Genomic DNA, 27,772 nt, shown 5'->3' on the forward strand with positions numbered 1-27,772 from the left:
GCTATCTTGAATTACTCTAAGCCTAACATTTATGTTACGAGTAGTAAGGCACCTGAGTAGGTCATTTGAATTTTAGATTGATTAGCTCCTATTTCACAAAAATCATGTCTAATTGCCAGACCTTTCTAAGAATTGTACATAAAGTTCATTAACCTCCCACAAAACTTTTAAAATCAATTCACAAATCTGCATTACAGATTGGACAGCACTCATAAACTGCTCAAAAATGCTCTCACAGATTCACTGACATTAATGGCTCTAAATAGTTGGATCCCACAATAACATATTCTAATCAAATTTTGGTTTTTGGCAAAATATTTTACCAAGTTTCCAGAAAAATAAAAATTATATAATATGATCATATAATTTATCATCTAAATGGGACAGTATTCAGAGTAAAAAGAGCACTATTAATAATCACACAAATGACAAGCGTAAACCAGAACTGTGCCAGGTACACTAGGACAGAAGGTCCCCCTCTATACAAAGCCATTTATACTAACAGAATCTTTTTTTTAATATACCCTTTAAGTTCTAAGGTACATGTGCACAACATGCAGGTTTGTTACATATGTATACATGTGCTGTGTTGGTTTGCTGCACCTATTAACTCACTGTTCACATTAGGTATTTCTTCTAATGCTAATGCTATCCCTTCCCCATCCCCCCACCCCACTACAGGCCCCAGTGTGTGATGTTCCCCACCGTGTCTTTATTCTTCTCAGGGAGAGATCTAAAATCTAATGAAATTAACCCAAAAAGGAGTCAGCGAATACATGTTCAGAACGGATAGCTGAGAGAACTCTGTACAAAGATGAGAGCACAGATTTAATTCAGCCTAGAATAAAAACCAAACTCTATATGGGGTTTTAAAACACCGCCCCCAAATTCATTGACACTCCTCACTGAGAGGTGTGGTCTATGGCCCCTACCCTTGGATCTGGTCTCTTTGAACACTTGATCAAGAGTAGGTGAAAGGAGCACTGTGCCAGTTCTGGGTCCAGGCCTTGAAATATTGGCAGCTTCCACTTTGTTTATTTTGGCAGCACTGATCAGATCATCTAATCCTTAGTGATATTTCTGCCTGCTTAATCTGTCAATTACTGACAAAGTGGTGTTGAAGTCACAACCACCATAGTGGATTTGTCCATTTCACCTTTCAGTTCTATTAATTTTTGCCTCACATATTTTGACACTCTGTTGTTTGGTGTGTATACAATAAAGTTGGTTGTCTTCTTGGAGAACTAAGCTCTTTATCATCATGTAATGCCTCTCTCTAATCTTGATGATCTTCTGAATCATCAGAAGTACTTGCCTTGTCTGAAATTAACACAGCTACTGCAGCTATGTTAATTTTTTAAGACAGGGTCTCACTCTGTTGCCCAGGCTGGAGTGCAGTGGTGCTCACTGCAACCTCTGCCTCCAGGTTCAAGCAATTCTCCTGCTTCAGCCTCTTGAGTAGCTGGGACTACAAGTACATGTGCCACCATGCCTGGCTAATTTTTGTATTTTTTGTTAGAGACAGGGTTTTCCCCTGTTGCCCAGGCTGGTCTCAAACTCCTGATCTCAAGTAATCTGCCCGCCTCAGCCTCCCAAAGTGCTGGGATTATAACGGTGAGCCACCACACCGGGCCTTCCAACTATCTTTTAATTTGCAGTAGCATGGCATATATTTCTCTATCTTTTTGCTTTTAATCTGCATCTTTATATTTAAAGGATAGTTCATAGATAAAATATAGCTGGGTCTTGATTTTTTATCCACCCTGATAATCTCTGTCTTTTAATTGGTATATTTAGACCAATTACATTTTAAGGGATTTTGATATGCCTGTATTAATACCTGTCATGTTTGTAACTTATCTGTTCATTGTTTTTGTGCTCTCTCACTTTTCACATACCCCCTTGATTCAGTAGGAAAGAAACGAGAGCACCCTAGCCCAGAGAGAGCAAAAATTCACACCTACTTACAACTTGAGGGAGGGTGCCAAACCCAGGAGGGACTCAGATGTGACCCACCAGCAGATCCCAGTACAATGAGAAAAGTATGGGTCCTACCGCACCTCAAAAAATAAAATAAAATTAGCTCCCTCATTTGGTGTAAAACACACCAAGCTCTTTCTCACCTCAGGGCTTGGCATGAAACACTCTTGTGCCTGCTCTTTACCTGCTTGGTGACATCTTCTCCTTCAGATCTATGCATAAATGTCCTCTCCTCAACAAGGCTTCCATTTCCATCCATCCAGAGTATATTTACTATCTATACCCCTCTCTTATGCAAATACACATAACCCACTACTCTCTGTCTTAATTCTTCCTCAGCTCTGTTTTCCTTTACATAATTTACAATTACAGATTCTATCTGCTGACTTGATTAATTTCTGCCTCCCCCATTGGATAATATGCCTAATAAAAACAGGGGCCCTGTCAATTTTGTTCACCACTACACACCTATTGCCTGGCCCACTCAGCCCACAGAACACAGTAGAGAGTTACTACAACCTCAAAAGGAATGCACTATTTTAAATACACACTGCCCCCACGCATTTCCTGTTAAGACCAGGGTCTCTCAATCTCAGTACTAATGTCATTTTGGGCCGAATAATTCTTTGTTGCAGGAGACTGTCCTGTTCATTCATAGGATATTTCCCAGCATCTCTGGCCTCTACCCACTACATGCCAGTGACACCACCACTCCTCAAGTTGTGAAAGCCAAAATGTCTCCAGACACCAACAATTACATCCTGGCAAACAAAATTATCCCTAGTTGAGAAGCACTGGTTTAGACTAGAAATGCTCCTTCCCTACCATCCTGGCTTAAACAAAAGGATGACAGTAACAATAAAGCAGCTCAGGAACGTGGGTATGCTTTAACCTGAAGTCAGTCATATCCTTCCCCAAGTCCTCCTCAAAAACCACTTTGGGAGAGGGGTTTTAGGAGTCCTCACATAATGACTTTCAATTATTTCAGTAATTGAACATTTCTACACTAATTCTTTAAGAAAAAAAAACCCAAAGAATGCCTCCATTTCCACCAGATGGGCATAGCTGACATATGACCACAATTTTAACAACAGCAAATATCACTGGTGGTATTGAGGGTCTCCTGTCCAAATGATCAAAGAACCCTGATAATAAACATGGCTAAGAGAGGCCAATACGTTTAAATACTGTCTAACAGGAAAGTTATTCCAGTACAATTTGGTCTAATAATTAAAATCATCTTCTTACTTAAACAATATCCTCACTGTCACTTTCATCAAAAAGATTAAGCATTGTTTGTTTATCTGCTGCAAGCTAAATGAAACCAGCTGTACCAATGAACCAGACTCTAATGTCTGCATTCTTCCTCTAAAGGACATCAGGGCTGAATCTGCAATTTGAGTAGGATTTAGGGTTTAAAAATAAAATAAAATTAGTAGATGTTGGTGGGTGGGCTATTATCCTCCTTGGACTAGGTAAGGATATATATTTTCAAACTTTCACCTATACACAGATCTGAAGGAACACAGATCGGAAAATCCCACATAGTGAACTGCATTTACTCTGTTGGCTTTTCTTCCCTCAGTTTCTCCTGTTATACATTGTAATGCTGTATTTTGTTCATTAAATTATAAAACTAACAATGATTATATTATACTGTGATGTTATTTTCATTGATTAAATAGTGTGGTTACAGGCTTGATCTTTGAAGTGAGCTGTAATAATAAGCTTTGGTCGAAGAGCCCAAAGTCTAAAAGAAGTCAGAGCAGACCTAATGAGAAACAGAGTGGGCCTCGGGAGCATCCTACAGCAGAGCTTGTAAAATATAATCAGACTAGTGTCTCTTTGTAGAAAGCTCCCATTTGTGGGCAGGTAACCTCTCAGGACTCTGAAGTCCACATGACAGTCTAGGTGTCAGCACTTAAGATTGCAGCTTCAATGAACCAGGAGTCCAGTGTTTTCCATCTGGGGATAACTGACTTCTAGAATTCTTCAAACTCCTTCTGATAGTGTTTCAATGAAGTTGACCTTCAGTGCAAGCAGTAAGAACTGCATCTTTAATCTCACATATTGTGAAAAGGTGGTTAACTGCTGCTGCCTTTCTTCTTGCGCTGTTGCTTGTTTTAATTAATAGCATTTCTTCCCCTCTATTTCTCCTGGGGTTTTGAAGAGCTCTTTGAACTGTATTTAGTATATTTCAGTCTTGGTTTGGTGTAGTCTCTCAATTTATGGGGTCGTTTAATTCAAGTTCAATTATTCAGCACAAATGGGCAGGATGAAATGCTAAAAGAAGATTGGCACTTTGAATCACATAAATCTCATGTTACATAAAGTGAGCAAATTCCTTCATTGTTCTCATTGACCTCTGAGATAACAATTTATGGCTGGCACAAACCAGTGTGGGCAGGCTTCTCTTTGGCAGACTCCTACAGAAGTAACGCTTTGGCATTTTCACCTGAACAGAAACTGAACATAAGCAGAGAAAGTGACCAGAGATCAGAATCATCTGTGGGACAACTTAGTCTGAATACTCCAATTCTAGAAGCAGAACAAAAAGCTAGCTGTTTTTCCTCTAAATGGCATGTGAAGTCTGAGGAAATCAAAAGCAGCTATAGACTCGCATAGCCCCTAGATTCGGTAGGAAAGAAAGGAGAGGACCCTGCCCCAGGGAGAGCAAAGACTCATACCCACTCACTACTTGAGGTAGGATGCAGAACCTGGGGGACTCAGGTGTGACCTACCAGCAGATCAAAGTACATTGAGGAGAATATGGGTCCCACTATGTCTCAACTTTGGGTCTTGAGGTTGTGAGAGGTAGTAGCTCTTATTTTCAACAACCAGGTATTCATGGGTGCCCTTGCATAAGCAAACCACCAATCCTCCCAGATCATATTGCTTAAAGCCAATTCCACTTCAATACTCAAACAAAACACTTTTGCTTAACCAAAACTACCACAATAATCAAAGTGAATCTGTTTACTTTTAGTTTAAGGCCCTCAAAGTTCAACAAATTTAGTGAAGAGTCTGATAACCAATGAGTGAAAATCTCACTATATTTGCTTGGGGGGAAGGAGCAAGCCCCAAAAGGGAACAGTGCCAAGGATTCCACAAAGACACATAGTGATGAGGGAAGCTTGATTTAAAAGCACACAAGGATGTGGCTTCTAAACTCAATCAGTGGCCACTGGAGAGAAAACATTTAAAATACTTCAGTCGACATCATCCTCTCTTCATTCCTGTTGAAACCCCACACCATTTTACCTGGATGTTTTTGTTTAACGGTTTTTCTTCTTTTTTTTTTTTTTTTTTTTTTTTTTAGACAGAGTCTCGCTCTGTCACCCAGGCTGGAGTGCAATGGCGCAATCTCAACTCACCGCAACCTCTGCCTCCCGGGTTCAAGCGACTCTCATGCCTCAGCCTTCCGAGTAGCTGGGACTGTAAGTGCATGCCACCACACCCAGCTGATTTTTCTGTTTTTAGTAGAGACGGGGTTTCACCATGTTGGCCAGGCTGGTCTCAAACTCCTGGCCTCAGGTGATCCACCCGCCTTGCCCTTGCAAAGTGCTGGGATAGCAGCCACGAGCCACTGTGTACCTGGGCCTTTCTCACTACATTCTAGCTTATATAGAATATAGTATTGATACATCTTCATTTATATAGAATTACTTATGTATTTGTACCATCTCCCTTCAAGATTAAGTTTCCCAAGGGCAGAATCCTCATCTGAGTCACCTCTTTTTTACCGACAGCATAAAAAAGGCATAATTATAAACAATATAATGAATATTCATCACTAGTTGAATAAGTTCAAAAAATATTAAACATCTCTGAATATACAGAAGTCCTTGGTAAACTGAGAGGTAAAAAGATGATTTTAAGGTGCTGAATTAAAGACATTTTAAAATGCTATATATTTTAATTTTCCAAAGTATTATACAATGCATAATTTTTTAATCCTATATTAAATGCTACAGGAATTTAGAAGAGAGAACATAATCAGAAAACCAAACCAGAAGAGAGATCAGCCGTCAGCAGTCAGAAGTAATGATAACTGCCACCCCCCATCTAAACATAAAAACAGTGAGAGAGAGAGAGAGAGAGAGAGAGACAAAGAGACAGTGAAAGACAAAGACAGAGAGAGACAGAGAAAAAATCTGGAGCACACTGATCAAAAAACAAAAACTTTGTACTCAAATATGAGAACGTGGTAAGTTCAAAGCTTTTTCTTAAAAGCATATTTGTGAGTTTTGTCTCTTGATGTGAACAGGGTCAACCAGCCATTTGTTAGAAGCCAAGCTCATTACAAAGCAGACTGCCTGTATAGGAATCTCAGTTAACTTCTCTCCAGTGTATGTGTTCCTACATGGATAAGAGATCCAAAAGAATCAAGAATAATTAAAAACAATTTCTATTCCTCCTCAAGCTTCTAAACTATGCTTAACAGCAACTACTCCACAATCAAGAATTACACACACCCACTGGGCATGGTTGTCGTGTCTGTAATCCCAACATTTTGGGAAGCCAAGATGGGTGGATCACTTTAGTTCAGGAGTTCCAGACCAGTCTCGGCAACATGGCAAAACCCCGTCTCTACCAAAAAAAATACAAAAATTAGCTGGGTGTGGTGGCACGTGCCTGTAGTCCCAGCTACTCAGGGGTGCTGAGGCAGGAAAATCGCTTGAGCCTGGGCGGCAGAGGTTGCAGTGAGCCAAGATTGCATGCACCACCGCACTCCAGCCTGGGCAACACAGTGAGACCCTGTCTCAAACAAACAAAAAAAAAGAATTACACAAAACTCTTGATGGGGCAAATAAATATCCTTTGTTTGTATTGTTTTAAAAAGAACCAATAGGTAAAGGATGAATAACATATATTACAGGCAAAAAAAGAACAACACTGTCATGAATGCAATACCAAGTTAGTGAGGTTTGACACTAGTAAGTGTTATGGATTGAACTGTTCAAAGAGGTATGTTGAAGTTCTAACCCCAAGCACCTCAGAATGCATTTTTTTTAAATGAGTCCTTTATGGAGGCAATCAAATCAAAATGAGGTCATTAGTGTGGACCTTAATCAAATATAACTCATGTCCTGACAGAAAGGGAAAACTTGGACACAGACACAGACACACACACACACACACACACACACACACACACACTGGGAGAATGCCATGTGGAGAAGGCAACAAGAGGGGTGATGTACCTGCAAGCCAGGAATGCCCAAAATTGCCAGCACACCACCAGAAGCTAGGAGAGAGGCATGGAACAGATTCTCCCTAACAATCCTCAGAAGGAACCTACCCTGCAGACACCTTGATTTCAGACTTCTAGCCTCTAGAACTGAGAAAGTACATGTAGTTTAAGCCACCCAGATTGTGGGACATTGTTATTGCAAGCCCTAGCAAACTAATACAATGAAGCTTATGGTAAAATCCAAACATGACACCTGTAAACCAACACATATGTGTAAAATGCTCACAAACTGAAAATCACAAGTATCTCTACAAATGCCAGACAGCTTCACTGCAAGATAATGAGAGCTGTTCTCGGGGAGGATGCAAAAGATTATGTTTAAAGATGGCAGTTGGGATACAGACATTTATGAGAGAATGGTGAGGAGTATTGGAACAGGGATCCCAACAATTAGTTGGCTATTTAAATTATATAGCACTATAGGGACACACCAAACTTAGCTCTCAAGTCCTGCTATATGACATGTAGCTGTTATTCTTCAGCCTGACTTAGCCACCTTAATGCAAGCAAAGCCAGGCAGCCTGTCATCTCTTAAAGCAGGTGAATAGGCAATGGCTTTCATCTCCACCTAGAGGAAATGAAGTACTGCATGTGACCAGGAGGCTTGAAACTGCTCAAGAAATGCTAATAAGGTAAATTAATACCCACTAGAGTGAAAACTATTAACCGTCCAGAACCATCTTTCTCAAAGATTATAGGTACTTTTAAAGTCTTTCTTTTATTCAGGCATAATAAATGAAAAATTCTTCAACTATCTCCAAGATTTCAAAATAAATCTTCAAGTTAAAAATTTAATAGAGTTATTAACACATCTGGAGATCAGCTGAGCACATCTTCAATGGGTAGAAACTTCCAAGTGTTTGGTTTGTTTTCTTATAAAGAAATAGTGTTTGCTTTTATTTGAGTCATAATTAAAACAAGTCAGAGTACATGTGAGAACTATTTGGAATATTCAAAGAGGATCACATCTTTCCAAGGTCTTGCACTACAGAAGCAGTAATGGTGTACTGATTAGTAAAAGAATAGCTTCAAGCCACCAGATGGGAATGAGCTAAACAAGCTTTGCACTAACTACCTGTGTGAACATAGGCAAGATGCTAAACCTCTCTAAGCACTAAGATTCCTGACTGTTAAATGAAGATGACAATAATGGGACCCACCTCATATGGCATTGTGAGGAGTAAATGAGACAAAGGGATGTACTATATTGTACACAAAATAATTGCTTAATAAAGGCTAGTTATCATGCTATTGACACTAAATTTAGTACAAGTAATTTTTATATGGTAAAGTACTGCTATTTTTCTTTAGGCAAGAATATTAAAATGTGGGACACAACCCCTGTTAAAATTAACTCAATCATTTAGACCATTACTTTGACATTCCAAAATTCTCAAGCAATATGGTTATTAAGAGTCCTCTGGATTTTTTTTATCCCTTATCATGTTGACTTCATTCAAATTTTCTTAAAAAAATACTTTTTAAATAATTCCAACTTTCATTTTAGATTACGGGGCTACATGTACAGGTTTATTATATTAGTATACTGCATGATTCTGAGGTATGGGATACGAATGAGCCTGTCATGCAGGTAGTAAGTATAGTACCCAAAAGTTTTTCAACCCTCTTCCCCCTTCCTCAGCAACCCCACTCAGCAGTCTCTAGTGTCTGTTGTTCCCAACTTATGTCCAAGTGTACCCAATGTTTAGCTCCCACTTATAAGTGAAAACATGCAATATTTGGTTTTCTGTTCCTGTGTTAATTCACTTAGGATAATGGCCTCCAGCTGCATCCATGATGCTGCAAAGAACACGATTTCATTCTTTTTAATGGCTGTGTAATATTCCGTGGTGTATATGTGCCACATTTTTTTTATCCAGTTCACTACTGATGGGCATGTAGGTTGACTCCACGGCTTTGCTATTGTGAATAGTGCTGTAATTAACATGAAAATGCATGTGTCTTTTTGGTAGAACAATTTCGTTTCTTTTGGATATATACCCAGTAATGAGACTGCTGGGATGAATGACAGTTCCTGTTTTAAGTTCTTTGAGAAATCTCCGGCCGGGCGCGGTGGCTCACGCTTGTAATCCCAGCACTTTGGGAGGCCAAGGCGGGTGGATCACGAGGTCAGGAGATCGAGACCACGGTGAAACCCCATCTCTACTAAAAATACAAAAAAATTAGCCAGGTGTGGTGGCGGGCACCTGTAGTCCCAGCTACTCGGAGAAGCTGAGGCAGGAGAATGGCGTGAACCCTGGAGGCGGAGCTTGCAGTGAGCCGAGATCGCGCCACTGTGCTCCAGCCTGGGTAACAGAGCGAGACTCTGTCTCCAAAAAAAAAAAGAAAAAAGAGAAATCTCCAAACTGATTTCCACAGTGGCTGAACTAATTTACATTCTCACCAGCAGTGTATAAGCATTCCCTTTTCTACACAGCCTTCCCAGCACCTGTTTTTGACTTTTAATAATAGCCATTCTAACTGATGTGAGATGGTATCTCATGGTTTTGATTTGTATTTTTCTGATGATTAGTGATGTGGAGCATTTCTTCATGTTTGTTGGCCGCTTGAATGTCTTCTTTTGAGAAGTATCTGTTTCTGTTCATGTATTTTGCTCACTTTTTATGGAGTTATTTGGTTATTTCTTGTTAAATTGTGTAAGTTCCTCAGAGATTCTAGATATCAGATCTTTGTCAGATATACGGTTTCTGAATATTTTCTCCCATTCTGTTTACTCTTTATTTTGCTGTGCAGAAACTCTTCAATTAGGTCCCACTTATCAATTTTGGCTTTTGTTGCAATTGCTTTTGTGAACTTAGTCATAAATCATTTCCAAAGGCCGACGCTCGGACGATGTTTCCTAAATTTTCTTCTAGGATTCTTACAGTTTTGAGGTCTTACATTTAAATCTTCAATCCATCTTGAGTTAATTTTTATATATGGCGAAAGGGAGGGATCCACTTTCATTCTCCTGCATATGGACAGCCATCTATACAAGAAACATTTATTAAATAGGGACTCCTTTTCCCATCACTTATTCTTGTTAACTTTGTCAAAGATCAGGTGGCTATAGGTGTGTGGCTTTATTTCTGGGTTCTCTATTCTGTTCCTTTGGTCTATGTGTCTATTTTTGTACTAGTATCATGCTGTTTCGGTTACTGTAGCCTTATGATATAGTTTGAATTCAGGTAGCGTGATGCCTCTGTCTTGGTTCTTTTTCCCTTAGGAATGCTTTGGATATTCAAGCTCTTCGATTCCATATGAATGTTAGAATATGTTTTTCTAATTCTGTGAAAAACAACATTGGTAGTTTGATAGGAATAGCACTGCATCAATAGATTGCTTTGGGCAGCATGGCCATTTTAACAATATTGATTCTTCCAATCCAAAAGCATGAAATGTTTTTCCATTTGTTTGTGTCATCTATGATTTCTTTCAGCAATGTTTTGTAGTACTCCTTGCAGAGACCTTTCACCTCCTTGGTTAGACATTTTCCTAGGCCTTTTAATTTTTTGTAGCTATTGTAAATGAAATTGCATTCTTGATTTAATTCTCAGCTTGAATGCTGCTGGTGTATAGAAATAATGCTGGATTTTATACATTGATTTATATTCTGAAACTGTACTGAAGTCATTCATCAATTCCAGGAGCTTTTTGGCAGTCTTTAGACTCTGTATAGAATCATATTGTCAGCAAAGATGGATAATTTCACTTGTTTTCTTATTTGGATGCCTTTTATTTCTTTCTCTTGCCTGATTGCTCTGGCTAGGACTTCTGGTACTATGTTTTAATAGGAGTGGCGAGAGCGGGTATCCTTGTCTTTTTCCAGTTCTGTAGGGGAATGCTTCCAGCTGTTGTCAGTTCAGTATGATGTTAGCTGTGGGTTTGTCATACTTGGCTCTTATTATTTTGAACTATGTTCCTTCAATGCCTAGCTTATTGAGGGTCTTTATCATGAAGGGATGTTGGATTTTATCAAAGGCTTTGTATGATCAAATGGTTTTTGTTCTTAATTCTGTTATGTGGTGAAGCACATGTCAATACATTTGTGAATTCTGAACCAACCTTGCATCCCAGGAATGAAGCCTACTTGATTGTGGTGAATTATCTTTTTGATGTGCTGCTGGATTTGGTTTGCTGGTATTTTGTTTAGGATTTTTGTTCATCAGGCATATTGGCTTGTAGTTTTCTGTTTTCATTGTTTCTTTCCTAGTTGTTCATATCAGGATGATGCTGGCTTCATCATCCTCGACGATAGGGCGGTGTCCATCTTCCTGGATTTTTTGCAATAGTTTCAGTAGAATTGATACCGTCTCTTCTCTGTACTTCTGGTAGAACTTGGCTATGAATCAATCTAGTCCTGGGCTTTTTTTGGTTGGTAGGTTTTTATTACTAATTCAATTGTGGAACTTGGTATTGGTCTGTTCAGAGTCTCCATTTCTTCCTGATTCAATATTGGGAGGTTATGTGTTCCAGAAATTTACCAATTTCCTCTAGATTTTCTACTTTGTATACATAGAGTTGTTCCTAATAGTCTCTGAAAGTGTTTTGTATTTCCATGGGATCAGCTGTAATGTCACCTTTGTCATTTCTGATTGTGCTAATTTGGATCTTCTCTCTTCCTTTAGTTAGTGTTCTATTGATCTTTATCCTTTCAAAGAACCAACTTTTGGTTTCACTTATTTTCAATATATTTTTAGGTCTCAATTCCAGTCAGTTCAGCATTGATTTTAGTTATGTTTTTTCTTCTTCTGGCTTTGGAGTTAGGTTGTTCTTGTTTTTCTAGTTCCTCTAGGTGTGATGTTAGTTAATTTAAGATCTTTCAAATTTTTTTAGGTAGCCATTTAGTACTGTAAACTTTCCTCTTAACACTGTTTTTCCTGTATCCCAAGGATTTTGGTATGATTTGTCTCTGTTGTCATTTACGTCTAAGAATTTTTTGACTTCTGCTTTAATTGTTTAATCAAAAGTTATTCAGGAGGAAGCTGTTTAATTTCCATGTAATTGCAAAGTTTGGGGAAATCCTCTTGGTATTGATTACTATTTTTATTCCACTGTGGTCTAAGAGTATGGATGGTATGACTTTGATTTTTTTTTTTTATTTATTGAGACTTGCTTTATGACTGAGCATGTGGTCATCTGTCCTAAATGCAAATGAGAAAAATGTATATTCTGTGGTTGATGAGTGGAATATTCTGTAGCTGCCTATTAGGTCCAGTTGGTCAGGGGTAGAATTTAATTCCAGAATTTCCTTGTTGGTTTTCTGCCTTGATGATCTGTCTAATGCTGTCAGTGTGTTGTGGAAGCCCCCACTATTATTGTGTGGCTAAGTTCTTTTGTAGGTCTACAAGTAATTGTTTCAGGAATCTGGTTGTTCCAATGTTCCATGCATATATATTTAGGACAGTTAGGTCTTCTTGTTGAATTGAACACTTTATCATTATGTAATGCCCTTCTTTCTCTTTTTTTATTGTTGTTGGCTTAAAGTCTGTTTTATCTGACATAAAAATAGTGACCCCTGCTCTTGTTTGCTTTCCATTTGAGTGACAGATCTTTCTCCAACCCTTTACTTTCAGCCTACCTGTGTAATCACATGTGAGATGGGTCTCCTGAAAACAGCAGAGAGATAGGTCTTGTTTTTTTTTTCCTTAATCCAACTTACAATTCTGTGCTCTTTAAAAGCGCGAGGTTTAGTCAGTTTATATTCAAAGTTAATATTGATACACAGCATTTTAAGCCTATCATGAAGTTGTTACTTGGTTGCATTATAGTTTCTATTGCGTAGTGCCTTTACAGAATCTGTGGGCCATGTACTTACGTGTGTTTTTGTGGTAGCGGGTATTGTTCTTACATTTCCATGTTTAGAACACCCTTAAGGATCTCTTGTAAGGCTGATCTAGTGGTAAGAAATTCCCTTAGCACTTGCTTGTTTGGAAAACATTTTATTTCTCCTTTGCTTATGAGGCTTATCTTGGTGGGATATGAAATTCTTGGCTGAGATTTATTATCTTTAAGAATGATGAAAACAGGCGCCTGAACTCTCCTGGCTTGAAAGGTTTCTGCTGAGAAATCCACTGTTAGCTTAATGGTGTTCCCTTTGTATGTGATCTTGCTTTTTTCTTTGTAACATTTTTTCTTTAGCATTGACCTTAGACATCCTGGTGAGTATGTCTTGGTGATGTTCATTTTAATATAGTATCTCCCAGATGTTCTCCAGATTTTTTGAATCTGGATATCCACCTCTCTAGCAAGATTAGGTGATTTTTCTGGGATTATTCCCTCAAATATGTTTTCCAGGTTGTTTACCTTTTCTCTGTCTCACTTAGGAATGCCAATAATTCGTAGGTTTGATCACTTTACATTACCCCATATTTCTCAAAGATTTTGTTCATTTAAAAAAATGTTATTTTTGTCTGGGTTAAAAAGATTGGTCTTCAAGCTCTGAAATTATTTCTTCCACTTGGTCTACAATATTGAAGCTTTCAACTGTTTTCTTCTTTTTTCTTTTTTTTTTTGGAGACAGTCTCACTCTGTTGCCCAGGCTGAAGTGCAGTGGTGTGATCTCAGTTCACTGCAACCTCCACCTCCCAGGTTCGAGCTATTCTCATGCCTCAGCCTCTGGAGTAGCTGAGATTACAGGCATGCGCCACCACACCCAGCTAATTTCTCTGTTTTTAGTAGAGATGGGGTTTCATCATGTTGACCAGGCTGGTTTCAAACTCCTGACCTCAGATGATCCGCTCGCCTTGGCCTCCCGAAGTGCTGGGATGTACAAGTGTGAGCCACCGTGTCCTGCCTCAATTGTATTGAAATTCCTTAAGTGAGCTTTTCAATTCTAGAAATGCTGACTGATTTCCTTTTAAGATGTTATATCTCTTTCTTCATTTCCTGGATTGATTTAGAAGTTTCTTTGTGTAGATTTTGAATCATGTCTTTGATCTCACTAAGCTTCCTCGTAATCCATGCTTTGAATTATTTATCTGTCACTTCCAAGTTTCCATTTTGGTCAGGAATTATTGCTGGAGAGTTAGTGTGATCCTTCAGTGGTGCCATGACATTCAGATTTTTCACAATAACAAAATTCTTGTGCTGGTTCCTTCTCATCTGGAGATGTTGGCACTATAATTTTTGTAATTATTTTTGTACAGATTGGATTTTTTCTTTTTCTTTCTTTCTCTGTAATATTATTGTTCTTTTTTTTTCTTTCCGTCTCCCTTCTCCCCACTCCCTCTGTGTTGTGACTGCAGAGAATGCTGGGTAGGATCTTTTGGCTTTGCTTCTATAGCCCTATGCATTTCTATCAGCAGCTTTTACATATGGCTGTTCGGTTTGACCTACAGCCAGTAGACGGCACTTATCTGTAAGAACCTACTGCAGTCAATGTGTGTGGATGTATACTCGATCCTTATTTATGGGGAGATGCTCGCTGTTGCCTTAGGCAATGGGCTGATCTGTGCAGCCCATAGTGTTCTGAGTTCCCTTCTCTGTCCTGGGGGCAGGAGGCAAGATGGTCATCCCCTAATGACAGGCACAAGCACCAGCACTGATGGAGAATCCAGTGGAAAGCCACCAAGCACCCAGAGTGTGCCTAAGCATGAAGTTGGGAAACATCCTTAGCCCCAAATCTCTTCAGAGGAAGTGGAGGCAGCCTAAACTCCTAATGCAGGAGTGTAAGTACTCCAGATCCCTGGAGATTTGCCGGGGCATAGAGGAGAGAGGACCTTGGTACACCAGAGTTTTTGTGTAGAAAGGGGTGGGGCAGCTTAGGCTGCCATTCCAGGTGAACCGGTGCTTCAAATGCCTGGAGCTCTGCCTGGGTGTGGAGCAGAGAAAGAAAGCCCAGCTGCACCATGGTCTCTGCACAGGAAGCGTGAGTGACTCAGGATGCTGAACGAAGTGAGCAGGTGCTCTAACTGCCTGAATGTAAAGCAGAAAGGGCCCCTCCTGCACCTGGATGTCTGCAAAGGAAGGGTGGGGCAACTGAGGCTGCCAATCCAGATGAGGTGAGCAGGTGCTTTGAATGCCTGGAGATCTGACTGGGCATGGAGTGAAGAGGGCTCCACTATACCAGGATCTCTGGACAGAAGGAGTGGGGCAGCTCAAGATGTAGAACCAGGCAAGCAGGTGGTCCAAATGCCTGGAGATCTGCCTGGGTGTGGAATGAAGAGGGCTCCCTGCACCATTTTTGCAAACTTTTTTTTACAGCTCTCAAAATTAATACTATTACTTTTGACTTCACAGTATTTTTGCCTTACATATCTTTCTTGATAAGGAATATTTCATCTTCTAAACTTAAGAAACATGAACAAACAGGTATAAGACCACACTCCTGAAAGTCCTAAGGTTATCTAAATTAGCACATAATCAAAATTTCCAACTATGTCTTTGGAATGTCCTTCAGAGAATTTTTCTCTTCTACATCTTCTTATTTAATTACTTAAGTCACAATATCCCAATCTAGCTGGGTGCAGTGGTTCACGCCTGTAATCCCAACAGTTTGGGTGGCCGAGGCCAGAGGATCACTTAACCCCAGGAGTTTAAAACCAGCCTGGGCAACACAGGAAAATTCCGTTTCTGCAAAAGAGTTTTTAAAACAAAATAGCCAGACATGATGGCATGTGCTTGTAGTCCCAGTTACTGAGAGGCTAAGGCAAGAGGACTGTTTGAGCCCAGGAGGTTGAGGCTGCAATGAGCCATTATCAGGCCGCTGTACTCCAGCCTGGGCAACAGGGCGAAATGCTGTCTCAGAAAAAAAAGTCCTATCTTCTATAAAGATTTTGAAAAGAGATAACAGGGACGGTATAGAAAATTATTTTGCAACATCATTTGGTAAAGTTATAAAGGTAAAACAAAGCTTGTGACTTCTGTGGTTGTTGCAGAGATTGCATTAAGTTATCTACAACTACATGTCACTAAATACAGTAACTCTCTGTCCTTAATCGATAAGGGAGAGTAAGGAGGTCAATCAGAAACACATGAGGACAAGCTTTTCAAGAATCCAAATCTGTGCCCTGACCCCCAGAGAGCAATGGAGAGAAAGAAGAAAAGGAGGAGAGAGTTGTTTCTCGATATGAAAATATACGCAGCATGATGCCAAAGCAGACAGGAAGAAAGAAAAAGAAAAGTTTGCTGTTTTGTTTAATTAAGAGACTTCTGAAAGATGGAGTAAAAGCTTAACTTAAAAAGACCCCAAGAATGGCCAATATATTTGGCATTGTCAAATCAATACTCCTATTCCCAACACTAAATCTCTATGAGAAATTAATCACATAATTCACCTGGAAGTGAATTCTCATTAGATGGTTCCAACTCCTTTGAAAGAGAAAGCAGTGTTGTGGGGAGGGGCGTTAAACAGAAAAATAAATTGAACAGTCTGAAAAACTGTTTACTAGCAAGGTACACCAATTCCAATGAGTTTTACACACTAGCCAAAAAAAAAAAAAAAAAAAAAGGGACACTCTGAGGGAGGAAAATCTATTGTATATTAAATAATAATTATTTAAATAAAATGCTATTTAGTAATAAGAGGGCAGATACACTGTACTTGTGAAATATTCCAAAAATAATGAACTTACTTGCTTTTCCCTTTGTATACTGTAGCATAAGATCCTTCCCCTAGTTTTTCCAGCTTTTCATATGAGTCAGCTTTTCCAAATTTGGGACTTGTTGGCTAAAAATGAAGCACAGGGTAAACAAAACAGATTGTATCAAATTAATTAACAACAAATACCCTGATTTTGCTAAGAATGTACAGATTCTCTGTCACTTTTTAAATAACTGTTTTTTCTGGCGTACATGTTTATTTTTCAAAACAACATAATAAACAGGGTACAAAACTCAAAAAAATGCAAAAAAAACACAATGTAGAATGAAATTATTCCCATAAGCTAACCAGGGAATCACTGTTAATATTTTGATATGTGTTCTTCCAGTGCTATCTGTAAGCTGATGATTGCTTTCTTACATAAATGAAATTGCACTATATCTACTGTTTTTTAACCTGCCCCTCCCTTTTTTTACTCAATCAATTATGAACACTTTACATGTTATTATACAATCTTCTAAATTAGGAGCTGGCAAACTGTGGCCCATGGGTCAAATCCAGCCCACCGCCTGCTTTTGGATATCCCATAAGTTTAGAATAGTTTTTACCTTTCTTAATGGTTGAAGGAAACAAAGCAAAACAAGAATAAAGTTTCATGATATGTGAAAATAATATGAAAATCAAATTTTAGTGTTCATAAAGTTTTACTGAAACACAGTCATGGTCATTCACTTGTATATTGTTTCATAGTTTTCAAAATACAACAGAGCTGTAGTTCCAGTACAGATCATATGGCTAACAAAGCTGAAAATATTTACTGTATCCCGTTGTAAATCATGATGGTATAATATTCAGTTATATAAAGGTACTCTTCTGATACCTTTTAGTGATAATTCAAACAGATAATCAGAAGATGTATCACTCAGGTATCACTAATACAAAATGGAACTCTCTTATACATACATAAATCAATCCTTAAGGTATAGCTGCCACAAAATAACTCTTAAGACAGGTCACATCCCAACAGGACCAAAAAAAATGCTAAGAGGGAGTGACCTCATCAATCTTTTTGCACTCAACTCCCACCCCAACTTTAACTATGGAGCAAGAAAAAGGGAGTGTTGTCCTCCATGGTGGAGAAGCATTCACCTTCTATTTCAATAAGAAATGATCTATTATTATACTGTTGCTACTATATAAAAGGGTAATACCAAAGCATATTAGAAAATGATAATTATATAAGGAATGAAAAATGTCTTTTTTTTTTTTTTTTGAGACAGAGTCTCACTCTGTCGCCCAGGCTGGAGTGCAGTGGCGCAATCTCGGCTCACTGCAAGCTCCACCTCCCGGGTTCACGCCATTCTCCTGCCTCAGCCTCCCCGAGTAGCTGGGACTACAGGCGCCTGCCACCACGCCCAGCTAATTTTTTGTATTTTTAGTAGAGACGGGGTTTCACTGTGGTCTCGATCTCCTGACCTCGTGATCCGCCCGCCTCGGCCTCCCAAAGTGCTGGGATTACAAGCGTGAGCCACCGCGCCCGGCCGAAAAATATCTTATTAAAGAGATTTATTCCAATATAAATATATATATAATTCTTTAAAAGTTGCTAATATTTGTGGTACTTTATAAATAACCAACTTTAGAAGTTTAGAACTTGTATTCTTCAAGTTGGGCTTGAACACTACTTTTGAGTATACTCCTGTACCACTTATCAAAAAACACACAACATGTGGGCAATGATTCTGACTCCCACTATTTATTGGGATTTTATGTGGCCAGTTGAATACATGTTTCTTACTTTCTTCCCACCCAAAATACCCCATCATGACTTAAAAGTTATTTTTCAAAAACAATAAATCAGAATTAGAAGCAGAAAACAAAAAAGAGTGCCAATATCTAACCAGAAATTTTGAAGAATTCTGAAAGAAGGTAATCAGAATAAAAACTTCAGAGAAAAGCCTGACCATGTAGGGGAAGACTATTAAATAAAAGAAGCAAGAACCTCTAGGTGAACATGAGACTAATCAACACATAAACAGTTGAGACTGCAGTGTCCTCCCAAGCAAGCTGCAGAGGCATCTGCACAGGAGAAGGCTTAGAGTGTGGTATCTAAGCAGAGCAAGGACTCAAGTAGCAAATACCCAGAGAAAAAGCAATGTCTCCCCATCCCCCAAGCTGTAATCCCTTTCACACAATCAGTAGAGACAATTTACAGAAAATAAAATAAGCTGACAGTGATTCTCAAGTACAAATATGAGTATACAACCAAAAATCACAAATCGTTTTAGGAAAAGCAACATCCTGAAAGAGAAGGATAAAATTCAGTGGGCAGATAAGCTAAAACCTTGGAAGGCAAGTTAACATTGGAAAGGTAAGGATAACTTTAAATAGGCTGGGCACAGTGGCTCACACCTGTAATCCCAGCACTTTGGGGGGCAGAGGCAGGCGGATCACGAGGTCAAGATATCGAGACCATCCTGGCCAACATAGTGAAACCCCATCTCTACTAAAAATACAAAAATTAGCTGGGCGTGGTGGCGTATGTCTGTAGTCCCAGCTACTCAGGAGGCTGAGGCAGGAGAATTGCTTGAACCCCAGAGGCTAAAAAAGTAATAAGCTCAATGGCTAAACAGAACTCTCCCAGAAAACTTCAGGGAGAGGTTGCATCTAAATAGAAAAATTATTCAGCAAGCATATTGTCATAGATTGTAATAGCTGCAAAAAGACAGTTAAGCAATATTTTCAAAATTAAAAGGAAAAATAATTTTGCATAATTAATACTATACCCAAGACAGTCCCTCAAGTGAAACATGGAAACACAACAATTTTACTACCCACAGAAAAAAAATCTAGATATAAAATCATCTCAATATAAGATGTAGTTGGAGTCATGGGGGAAAAGGCAAGGAACAGTAGGAAAGGAGAAATAAAAGCACACTGAGCTTTCTTGAATAAATGAGAATATATTGCAGATACAGATTGAAACACCAAATGCATATGTTTTAGGATGTTTCTTAACCTTTAAAAGGAATCAGTAAATTGATATAAATAAGGTATACAAATCCCAAACAAATTGGGGAGAGGGGAATGGGAAAAAAATGCAACGAAAGAGGAAGAGGGTAAGGAGTGAGAGGTTAGAGGAAAAGGCATATTCAATAAGAAAGCATGCAAAGTAAAATTTTATAAAATAAGAATAAAGTTAAATCCAAACATATCAATGATTACAATAAACATAAATGAATCAATTTCCCCTATTAAAGGAAAAGCTCTCAGATTAAAAAATTAAAAAAAAACAAAGAAAATCTAGCAATATGCTATTAAGAAGAGATTTAAAAAGAGTAAATCTGAAAATAAAGGAGTAAGGGGAAAATATAGCCCAGTAAGCATTTTTAAAAATAATACCTATAGTAGTATTGACAGCAGACAAAACAGAATTTACAAAACAATCAATAGATTAAATTAATATCTCCCATAAAAAATGAATGTTAAAAATCCACCAAGAAGTCTAATAAACTAGTAAACTAGTAAAGGCCAAATAACATAGTTTTGAAATGTATCAAACAATTGTTGGTAGCAATAAAGTGAGAAAGAAGTGATAATGAAAGACAAGCACACACTACTAATCGACAGAGCAAGCAAGTAACTAATAATTAAGGGATATATGGGGCTCAAATATTAGAAACAGTGGCTTAATTAATATACATATTCAAATATTTATATTCTTTCAAGCACACACCTAAAATTCACCAAAAAATGATCATAGATTAGGTCACAAAGATGATCTCAATATTGAAACCTGCAAAAACATTTCAAGTTGCTTTTTCTGAGCACAATGTAATTAAATTAGAAATTAAGACTATAATTAACAACATTGTACTGTATTTGGGATTCCTGCTAAATGAGTAGATTTTAGCTGTTCTTGCCACAACAACAAAAAATGGGTACTATATGAGATGATAGATATGTTAATTTGCTTCACTATAGTAATCATTTTACTATCTATATGTATCCCATAACACCACGCTATATAGGTTAGAATCCCTAATCCAAAAACCTTAAAACCAAAATGTTCCAAAAATCTGAAACGTTTTGAACATCAGCATGATGCCACAAGTGGAAAATTCCACACCCGACCTCATGTGATACGTGCACAAAATTATTTAAAATATTGTATAAAATTACATTCAGGCTATGCATATAAGCTATATATGAAACATAAGTGAGTTTCATGTTTAGACTTGGGGTCCCCTTCCTAAGATATCTCATGTATATTCCAGAATCCAAAAAAATCTTTTTTTTTTTTTTGAGACAGAGTCTCGCTCTGTCGCCCAGGCTGGAGTGCAGTGGCTCAATCTCGGCTCACTGCAAGCTCCGCCTCCCAGGTTCATGCCATTCTCCTGCCTCAGCCTCTCCGAGTAGCTGGGACTACAGGCGCCCGCCACCACGCCTGGCCAATTTTTTTGTATTTTTAGTAGAGATGGGGTTTCACCATGGTCTCGATCTCCTGACCTCGTGATCCACCCGCCTCGGCCTCCCAAAGTGCTGGGATTACAAGCGTGAGCCACCGCGCCCGGCCCCAAAAAAATCTTAAAGCCAAAATACCTCCGTACCAAGCATTTCAGATAGGGGATACTCAATCTTTGTATCTTAAATATATACAATCAATGTTTTTTTTGAAATAAAAAAATTAAAGCTGAATAGTTCAACAACATGAGTTTAAAAAAATCAAAACTTAAAATTCATAAATATATGACAATGAGAGCATGACCATTTAAGACCTATGGCATGCAGCCGAATCAATACATAAAATAAAATTTAAATATATGCATACAATAGAAAACAATAAAGCAGTATGATTTAGACTTTTAATGGCAGCTAGAAAAGAAGCAACAAAGAACATGGTAGGAAGAGATTAATAAAGACAAAAAAAGATATTTGTAAAATATAAGACAAAAGTATAATAAACATGATTAATAAAACCAAATGCTATTTGTAAAGACCATTAAAATAGAGAATTATCTGGAAAGTCTCATTAAAAAGAGAACTAAATAAACACTGGAAATACAACGAGAACATAACTCAGTTTAAGAACGAATGTTTTTGTTTTCGTTAATTAACCTGGAATACCATGAACAGCTTTATACCAAAATATTCAAAATTTAGTACATACTTTCTAGAAAAAATTAATTACCCAAATTCACTTAAGCAAAATACAAAAACTAAGACACAATAAACAGAATAAATTTAAAGAATTAATCTTAAAAATACAATCTTCTAAGGGCAACTTCTACTAAAATTTAAGAAACAGATATACTAAGTTGTATAAAGCAGATAGCATAAAAATATAAAATACTTCTAACTAGCAAAACCCCATTACCAAAATTAACTAACTAATTAAACAAAAGGCCAAGTATCGCAAACATAGGAGCAAAAATTCTAAGAAATATTTTAAAAATTAATTTCTGCAAATGTGCTACAAGAATAATACACCATGGCCAAATGAGATTTATTTCATGAATTCAAAAATGGTTCAACCTCAAAAAAATTACTAATATATTTCACTACATAAGAGAAAAATCTGGAAAAACAATTTTTAAAATTCAGTATACTGTGTATCAGAAATAAAATGAAAAAATTATGTAACCTAGTAACAAAGGAAAGTGTCCAAATTCAATTATTATTTTTATAGAAACCTGTAACAAACCTCATATTAAATGGTAAAATATTTGATCCATTACTTTTAAATGCAAGAACAAGACAGGAAACCACCTAACTTCCACTATTTGGCAGTTATTAACAAGCATTTGTGCTTTAGATACTAATCTCTTCCATAAAATAGTAACCTATTATGTTAATCCTTACAATAACAAATATATCTGTAAATATGTCCAAATGTTAGGGGCTTAAAATTAATGCCACAGAGATTGTTGAAAACAGGTACTTATTAAAATTTTCTACTACCCAATTCACCTGTAAATATCCTAAAGGCTCAATGGTTGAAGTCAACCCACTACACATAAACCTCCATGAGGTTGTTTCCTCATTCTGTGTAATGAAAAAGAACTTAATTTATGTGTGGAACTAAACAGATTTTTGCAAAATCTAAAGTCAGATCTTTCCAGGTGTATACAGCACAAGGTAGCCTAAAGCTGTGCAGACTGAGGAGATATTATCAGGCAACTACTCTTACTCATCATTAATGCTAATAAAAAGAGAAGAAACAAGTTCATCTCTGAGAGTCTCAACTATTAATCCAGGCTATCTCTAGACAGTGGCACCTTCAATGGAAGAATGACTGTGGCAAATGCTGAGAGAACTGCTGGAAAATTAGTAAGTGCTTCAAGAAAGCTTCCAGAGTCAAGTACTCAATCTGCACAGCTGGACATAATAGTAACCCATTTCCTGACCAAGCATTCAATGTGGGGTCAATTCCTCCTCAAGCTCCATGATTACTAATTTTATAATGAAATATAGACCAAAAATAGAATTCCTGCCTTCACAAAATCAGAGCTCCTAGAGCTACATAACACTGTCGGCATCATTTACTCTCATATAAATATATAAAAATGAAAACCTCCCAGAAACACCGATTTGCCCAAGACCATACACTGAATTTCAATTAAATATTTTTTCTTAAAGTCATCTAAGTAATCTGCTCCCATTTAGCACTCAGTATGCAAAAACAAAACTAGCAGCACAAATTTTGCTAGCACTCAGTATGAGAAAACAAAACTAGCAACACAAATTAACAGTGTTTAAAGAAAAAATCCAAACCAAATAACAAGGGTTTATTTTATACATATGTATGGATTGCTAGAGGTGTCATAACAAAACATCACATACTTGGTGGCTTCAACAACAAAAATTTATTTGTTCACAGTTTTGGAAGCTAGAAGTCCAAGATCAAGGTTTTGGCAGGGTTTGTTTCTCCTGAGTCCTCTCTCCTTGGCTTGCAGATGGCCACCTTCTCATGTGTCCTCACATGGCCTTCCCTCTGGCTGATGGAATCCCTGGTGTCTCTACACTTCTTGCAAGGACACCAGTCATATTATATTAGGGTCACACCCAATGACCTAATTTTAATTTAGTCACCTCTTTAAAAATCTTACCTTCAAACACGGTTACCTATTGAGGTACTAGGGGCTGGGACTTCAACATATGAATTTTAAGGGAACACCATTCAGCCCATAACACACACACACACACTCTTTCTCTCTCTCTCTCTCTCTACATATATATACACATACATACACATATATATGTATATATATATGAAGGACAAAGATATTTCAAAAATTAATATAGAAAGGAACGGAGGGAGGAGAGGAAGGGAGGAGAGGCTGTAAGATTTTTTTTTTAGGAATTTTAACTTGGTTCCATGTAATTTAAACTATGATTACAATGATGAGCTCTTTAAGCATTACATTCACTTAGGACCACCTATTTTTTTCTTCAAGAAATTTGTGAGATACAAACCATGTGTTGAGTTAAATCAAGTAAAATTTAATGGAAAATTACATTCAAAGTCGCCTGACTAGTCCTGTGTGGGTTATGTTCTCATGCATTTTTCATCACCAGGAAACAGCTTGTGAATGTCACACTTTACCATCACCCTCCTGAGCCCAAGTTTTAAATAGAAATTTAAAAACCTATATTAAACTTCAGTATAAAATGATCTTCAATGGGGAAAATATTGTGTTCACAGTTCCACTCTAAATTATTTAAAATCAGAATGAGAGGTCTGTGTGTTTGCTTTTGTGCTCCTTTAAGAATGAATGCAATCTAAGTTAAAGAAAAACACACCAGCGGAAAATTATCTTTTCATTCTTATTAGGAGATAAACTGCTAATGACTACTTAGAGTAAGTATAAGACACAGTCACCACTTGGCAAGAGAATAGGAAGCCAAAATTTTCTCTTTCTGGAAAGGCACAAATAATTTTCTAAAAATGATATATTCACTCTACATAGATAGCTTTGTATAAAAGAGTTAATGTAATTGTTTTTAAGACATAGACCATATTAAACTTACTACTTGAAAAAAACTGAACTGAGGAAATTAGAAAAACAAAAAAATTTTTAATAAAAACAATCTCCATTCATTCACAAGAAAGATTTAGTAAAGGAAGATGCTAATGGTACAAGGTAGTCTATCTAATTAACTGGATTTGGATGCATTAACTGCTATGGTTGTATTCTATATTCTGTTAACACTACAACGGCAGAAAATTAATACTTTGCCACATTTTGTGGTAAAACAGTATTATTTGCCCTGTGAAACTGATAGGTAAACATTGTGGAAATACACTGTAACTTACAAATCAATCATGCTGACTCCATAGGAAGAATCAAAGGCATGTAATTCTCTTTAAAACTTTTCCTAGTCTACAAAAGAATAGGCCTATGGAATAGGATGCATCTAAGAGACAGTCTCCGCTTTGAGAGTTAGATTCTTATAAAGTGAGTCTCCTATTTTAAGTATGCAGAAATGGTCTGATCTGTAATTACTGTATACATAAATAAGGAATCCAAATGCCAAATATTTAAAGAGGTCAATAATAAAATTCTTCCTATCAAATGAGTAAAAAAAAAAAAGAAGAATTCAGAAGGATTTTTGTTTATAATTAAAGTGGAGGCCTTTGTCTTTTTTTCCTTGCAACTTTATTAAATCATCACATTTAAATAAAGATGCTGGATCAAACCAAGGTGTAGTCAACCTTAAACATTATCTTTGGCTTTTTGATGTCAGGTGTGTCGATAGATGAGAAGCAGCTTTATGGGACAACTATTCTCTGCTTATCGCTTCCCTACTTAGAGTGTAGGCTTGAGATACCACTTTAGAGATGCGGAAACACAGAGGGCTAATCAGCAATTTCTAACAGACACTAACTACATAGACGTGAAATTTAATGAGATGATGTTAACACTTTTTTTAAAAACCTAATAAAAATATAGAGAACCGTCAATTATCTGGGCCAGCGGAGGGGAACACTGACATGGATAATGAAAAGTGCACGTAATGTTCTGGCTGAACAATGTTTGTCACCCTGCCATAAAGGTGTTCTTAAGCCTTGACAGCTCTAGTTCATTGTCTGTGTAATAATAATAACAACAACTAGCTAATATCAAGTGATTATGTACCAGGCCTTAAGCTAATCATTTTATATGTATTACATAAACTTAATCTCTATAATACCACCATGAGGTTGGTTCTATTACTATCCCCATTTGAACATGAATAATTTATAGACTGGAAAAATAAAGTAACTCATCTAAAATCCTATAGTTACTGGCAGAACTAGAATTCAAACCAAGATGATCAGAATTGAGAATGATTTTCTTTGTTACTTTTACACTGGTGGAATATTCCCACAGAGTCCCAAATCTCACCCACATGGAGGAAATATTAAACATACTTTAGTCTGTCTTCTATTGAAACCTCACTCGCAGAAGCAAGGATGGGTGTCTGAACTGCAATTTTTATAAACTTCATGAGTATACTTCAGTGTTCACTGTAATGATACCCTGATATCCAGTAAGAATGTCCATAGCTTCATACTGACATCATTGAAAATTGATTTAAACCCTCACATATAACCCTTTGCTTAAGATTGTTGAGTACCCCCTGAATTGAGGAAAACCACAATGGAGAATCACTTCTCCAGCACATTATACTGTAATTGTGAGAGTGGGTATGAGGGTGAGAGAGTAAGGATTCAATCAGAACCACGTGACTCCATTAAATAGGGATTTAAAGTCAAACCTGACTGGGCTAATTTTATTTTGCCTTTGATCTCCAGAACAAGCTTTATCACCCAGCATTGATAGCCCTATTACAGCCACACTAAGGTAATGCATCATTGATTGGTAACTTGGTTATAAAATAGATCTAGGTGCTGCAGAGAGATATGGATCCAAACCACACATGGTAACAACCTGTCAAGGGGGCTTGGTTCTAATCTGGGAATTTTCCACTCCCCAGAAGAGGGAGTAATGCCAAGATGACACACCAACCACACCTCAAGAACAAGTATCTAAAAACTGAAGTGAAACTCTCATTTGCAGGTTTGCACCCTCCTCCCACATCTCCCAAATTAGGCCTGCCTATCATGGGATATAGATTTTTATGGTGATGAAAAGAGGTAAATTTGGAGCAATTTGTGGAATGTAGAGAGGACCTTAAACTAAATATGAGTTTCTGAAAATATGCCCTCTTTAAGATCAGCTTATGACAGCACAACTCAATGAAATCCCTTCTAAATTGGTCCAGCAAGACAGGAAATCTCCCGTAGTACTCCCAAGAACTGCAGCTACTGAGGAGCACAGCTGGGTTAGAGGAGGTGGCAGGAATAAGGGAGGGAAGGTTTGTCATATCAGTGACAGTATTAAACACTACACAGGGACTAGTCCTAGGAAAAGTGGGCACTCAATATACGTCTGAAAAAAATTTAAAAACCTGTCAAACACCCTCTTAAAATACTATAAATAAAATCCCATTCTTTATATTTTGCGTGAATTTTGAAGGGCCACTATCTGAAGAAAAAAAAACAATCAGCCAGTTACATTAGCATGATGGCCACTGAGGTCAAGGCATTCTTGGTTCCTTGATTTCAGTCAAGGCTCCTAATATATAATGGCCTATATGTGAAGAGCATATAGATGTATATGGCTGGGAAGGCATGGTATTTTAAAATAGTTTCTACCACAGTATTTCCAAAAAACAATGCTTTCCTCATTAAAACAGTGGCTGCAATGCCACACTTCTATCACGTTTTCCTTCCTTTTCAGCTCTACTCTTGGAGCCTATAAAAGATAACTAATATTTTAAAAGAAATAATGATAAAATAAAAGTATGACATAAATCATGGTGACCCTTAAGGAAACAGGGTCTTCCTTTGATGCTTATCAGCTATTGTTACATCCTCTAAGCACTGTTAAAAATAACACCTGTGTCTATAAGGCTACCTTGCTTTCCCATGCTTCCCATGGGTATTA

General features: G+C 37.5%; 1 protein-coding gene across 10 annotated transcripts in view; it reads right to left on the bottom strand.

Annotated features, from left to right (window-relative positions):
* CDK14 (cyclin dependent kinase 14) overlaps positions 1-27,772 on the bottom strand; it is a 600,921-nt gene that overhangs the window by 434,399 nt on the left and 138,750 nt on the right. For all 10 annotated transcript variants that reach the window (XM_032761120.2, XM_058424902.1, XM_058424892.1 and 7 more), the window contains one exon: positions 16,810-16,904. In XM_032761120.2, the coding sequence (XP_032617011.1) occupies positions 16,810-16,904 (95 nt within the window). The remainder of the gene's footprint in view (positions 1-16,809; positions 16,905-27,772) is intronic.

Source organism: Hylobates moloch, unplaced genomic scaffold, assembly GCF_009828535.3.
Source record: "Hylobates moloch isolate HMO894 unplaced genomic scaffold, HMol_V3 SCAFFOLD_1, whole genome shotgun sequence".
Classification (NCBI taxonomy): domain Eukaryota; kingdom Metazoa; phylum Chordata; class Mammalia; order Primates; family Hylobatidae; genus Hylobates; species Hylobates moloch.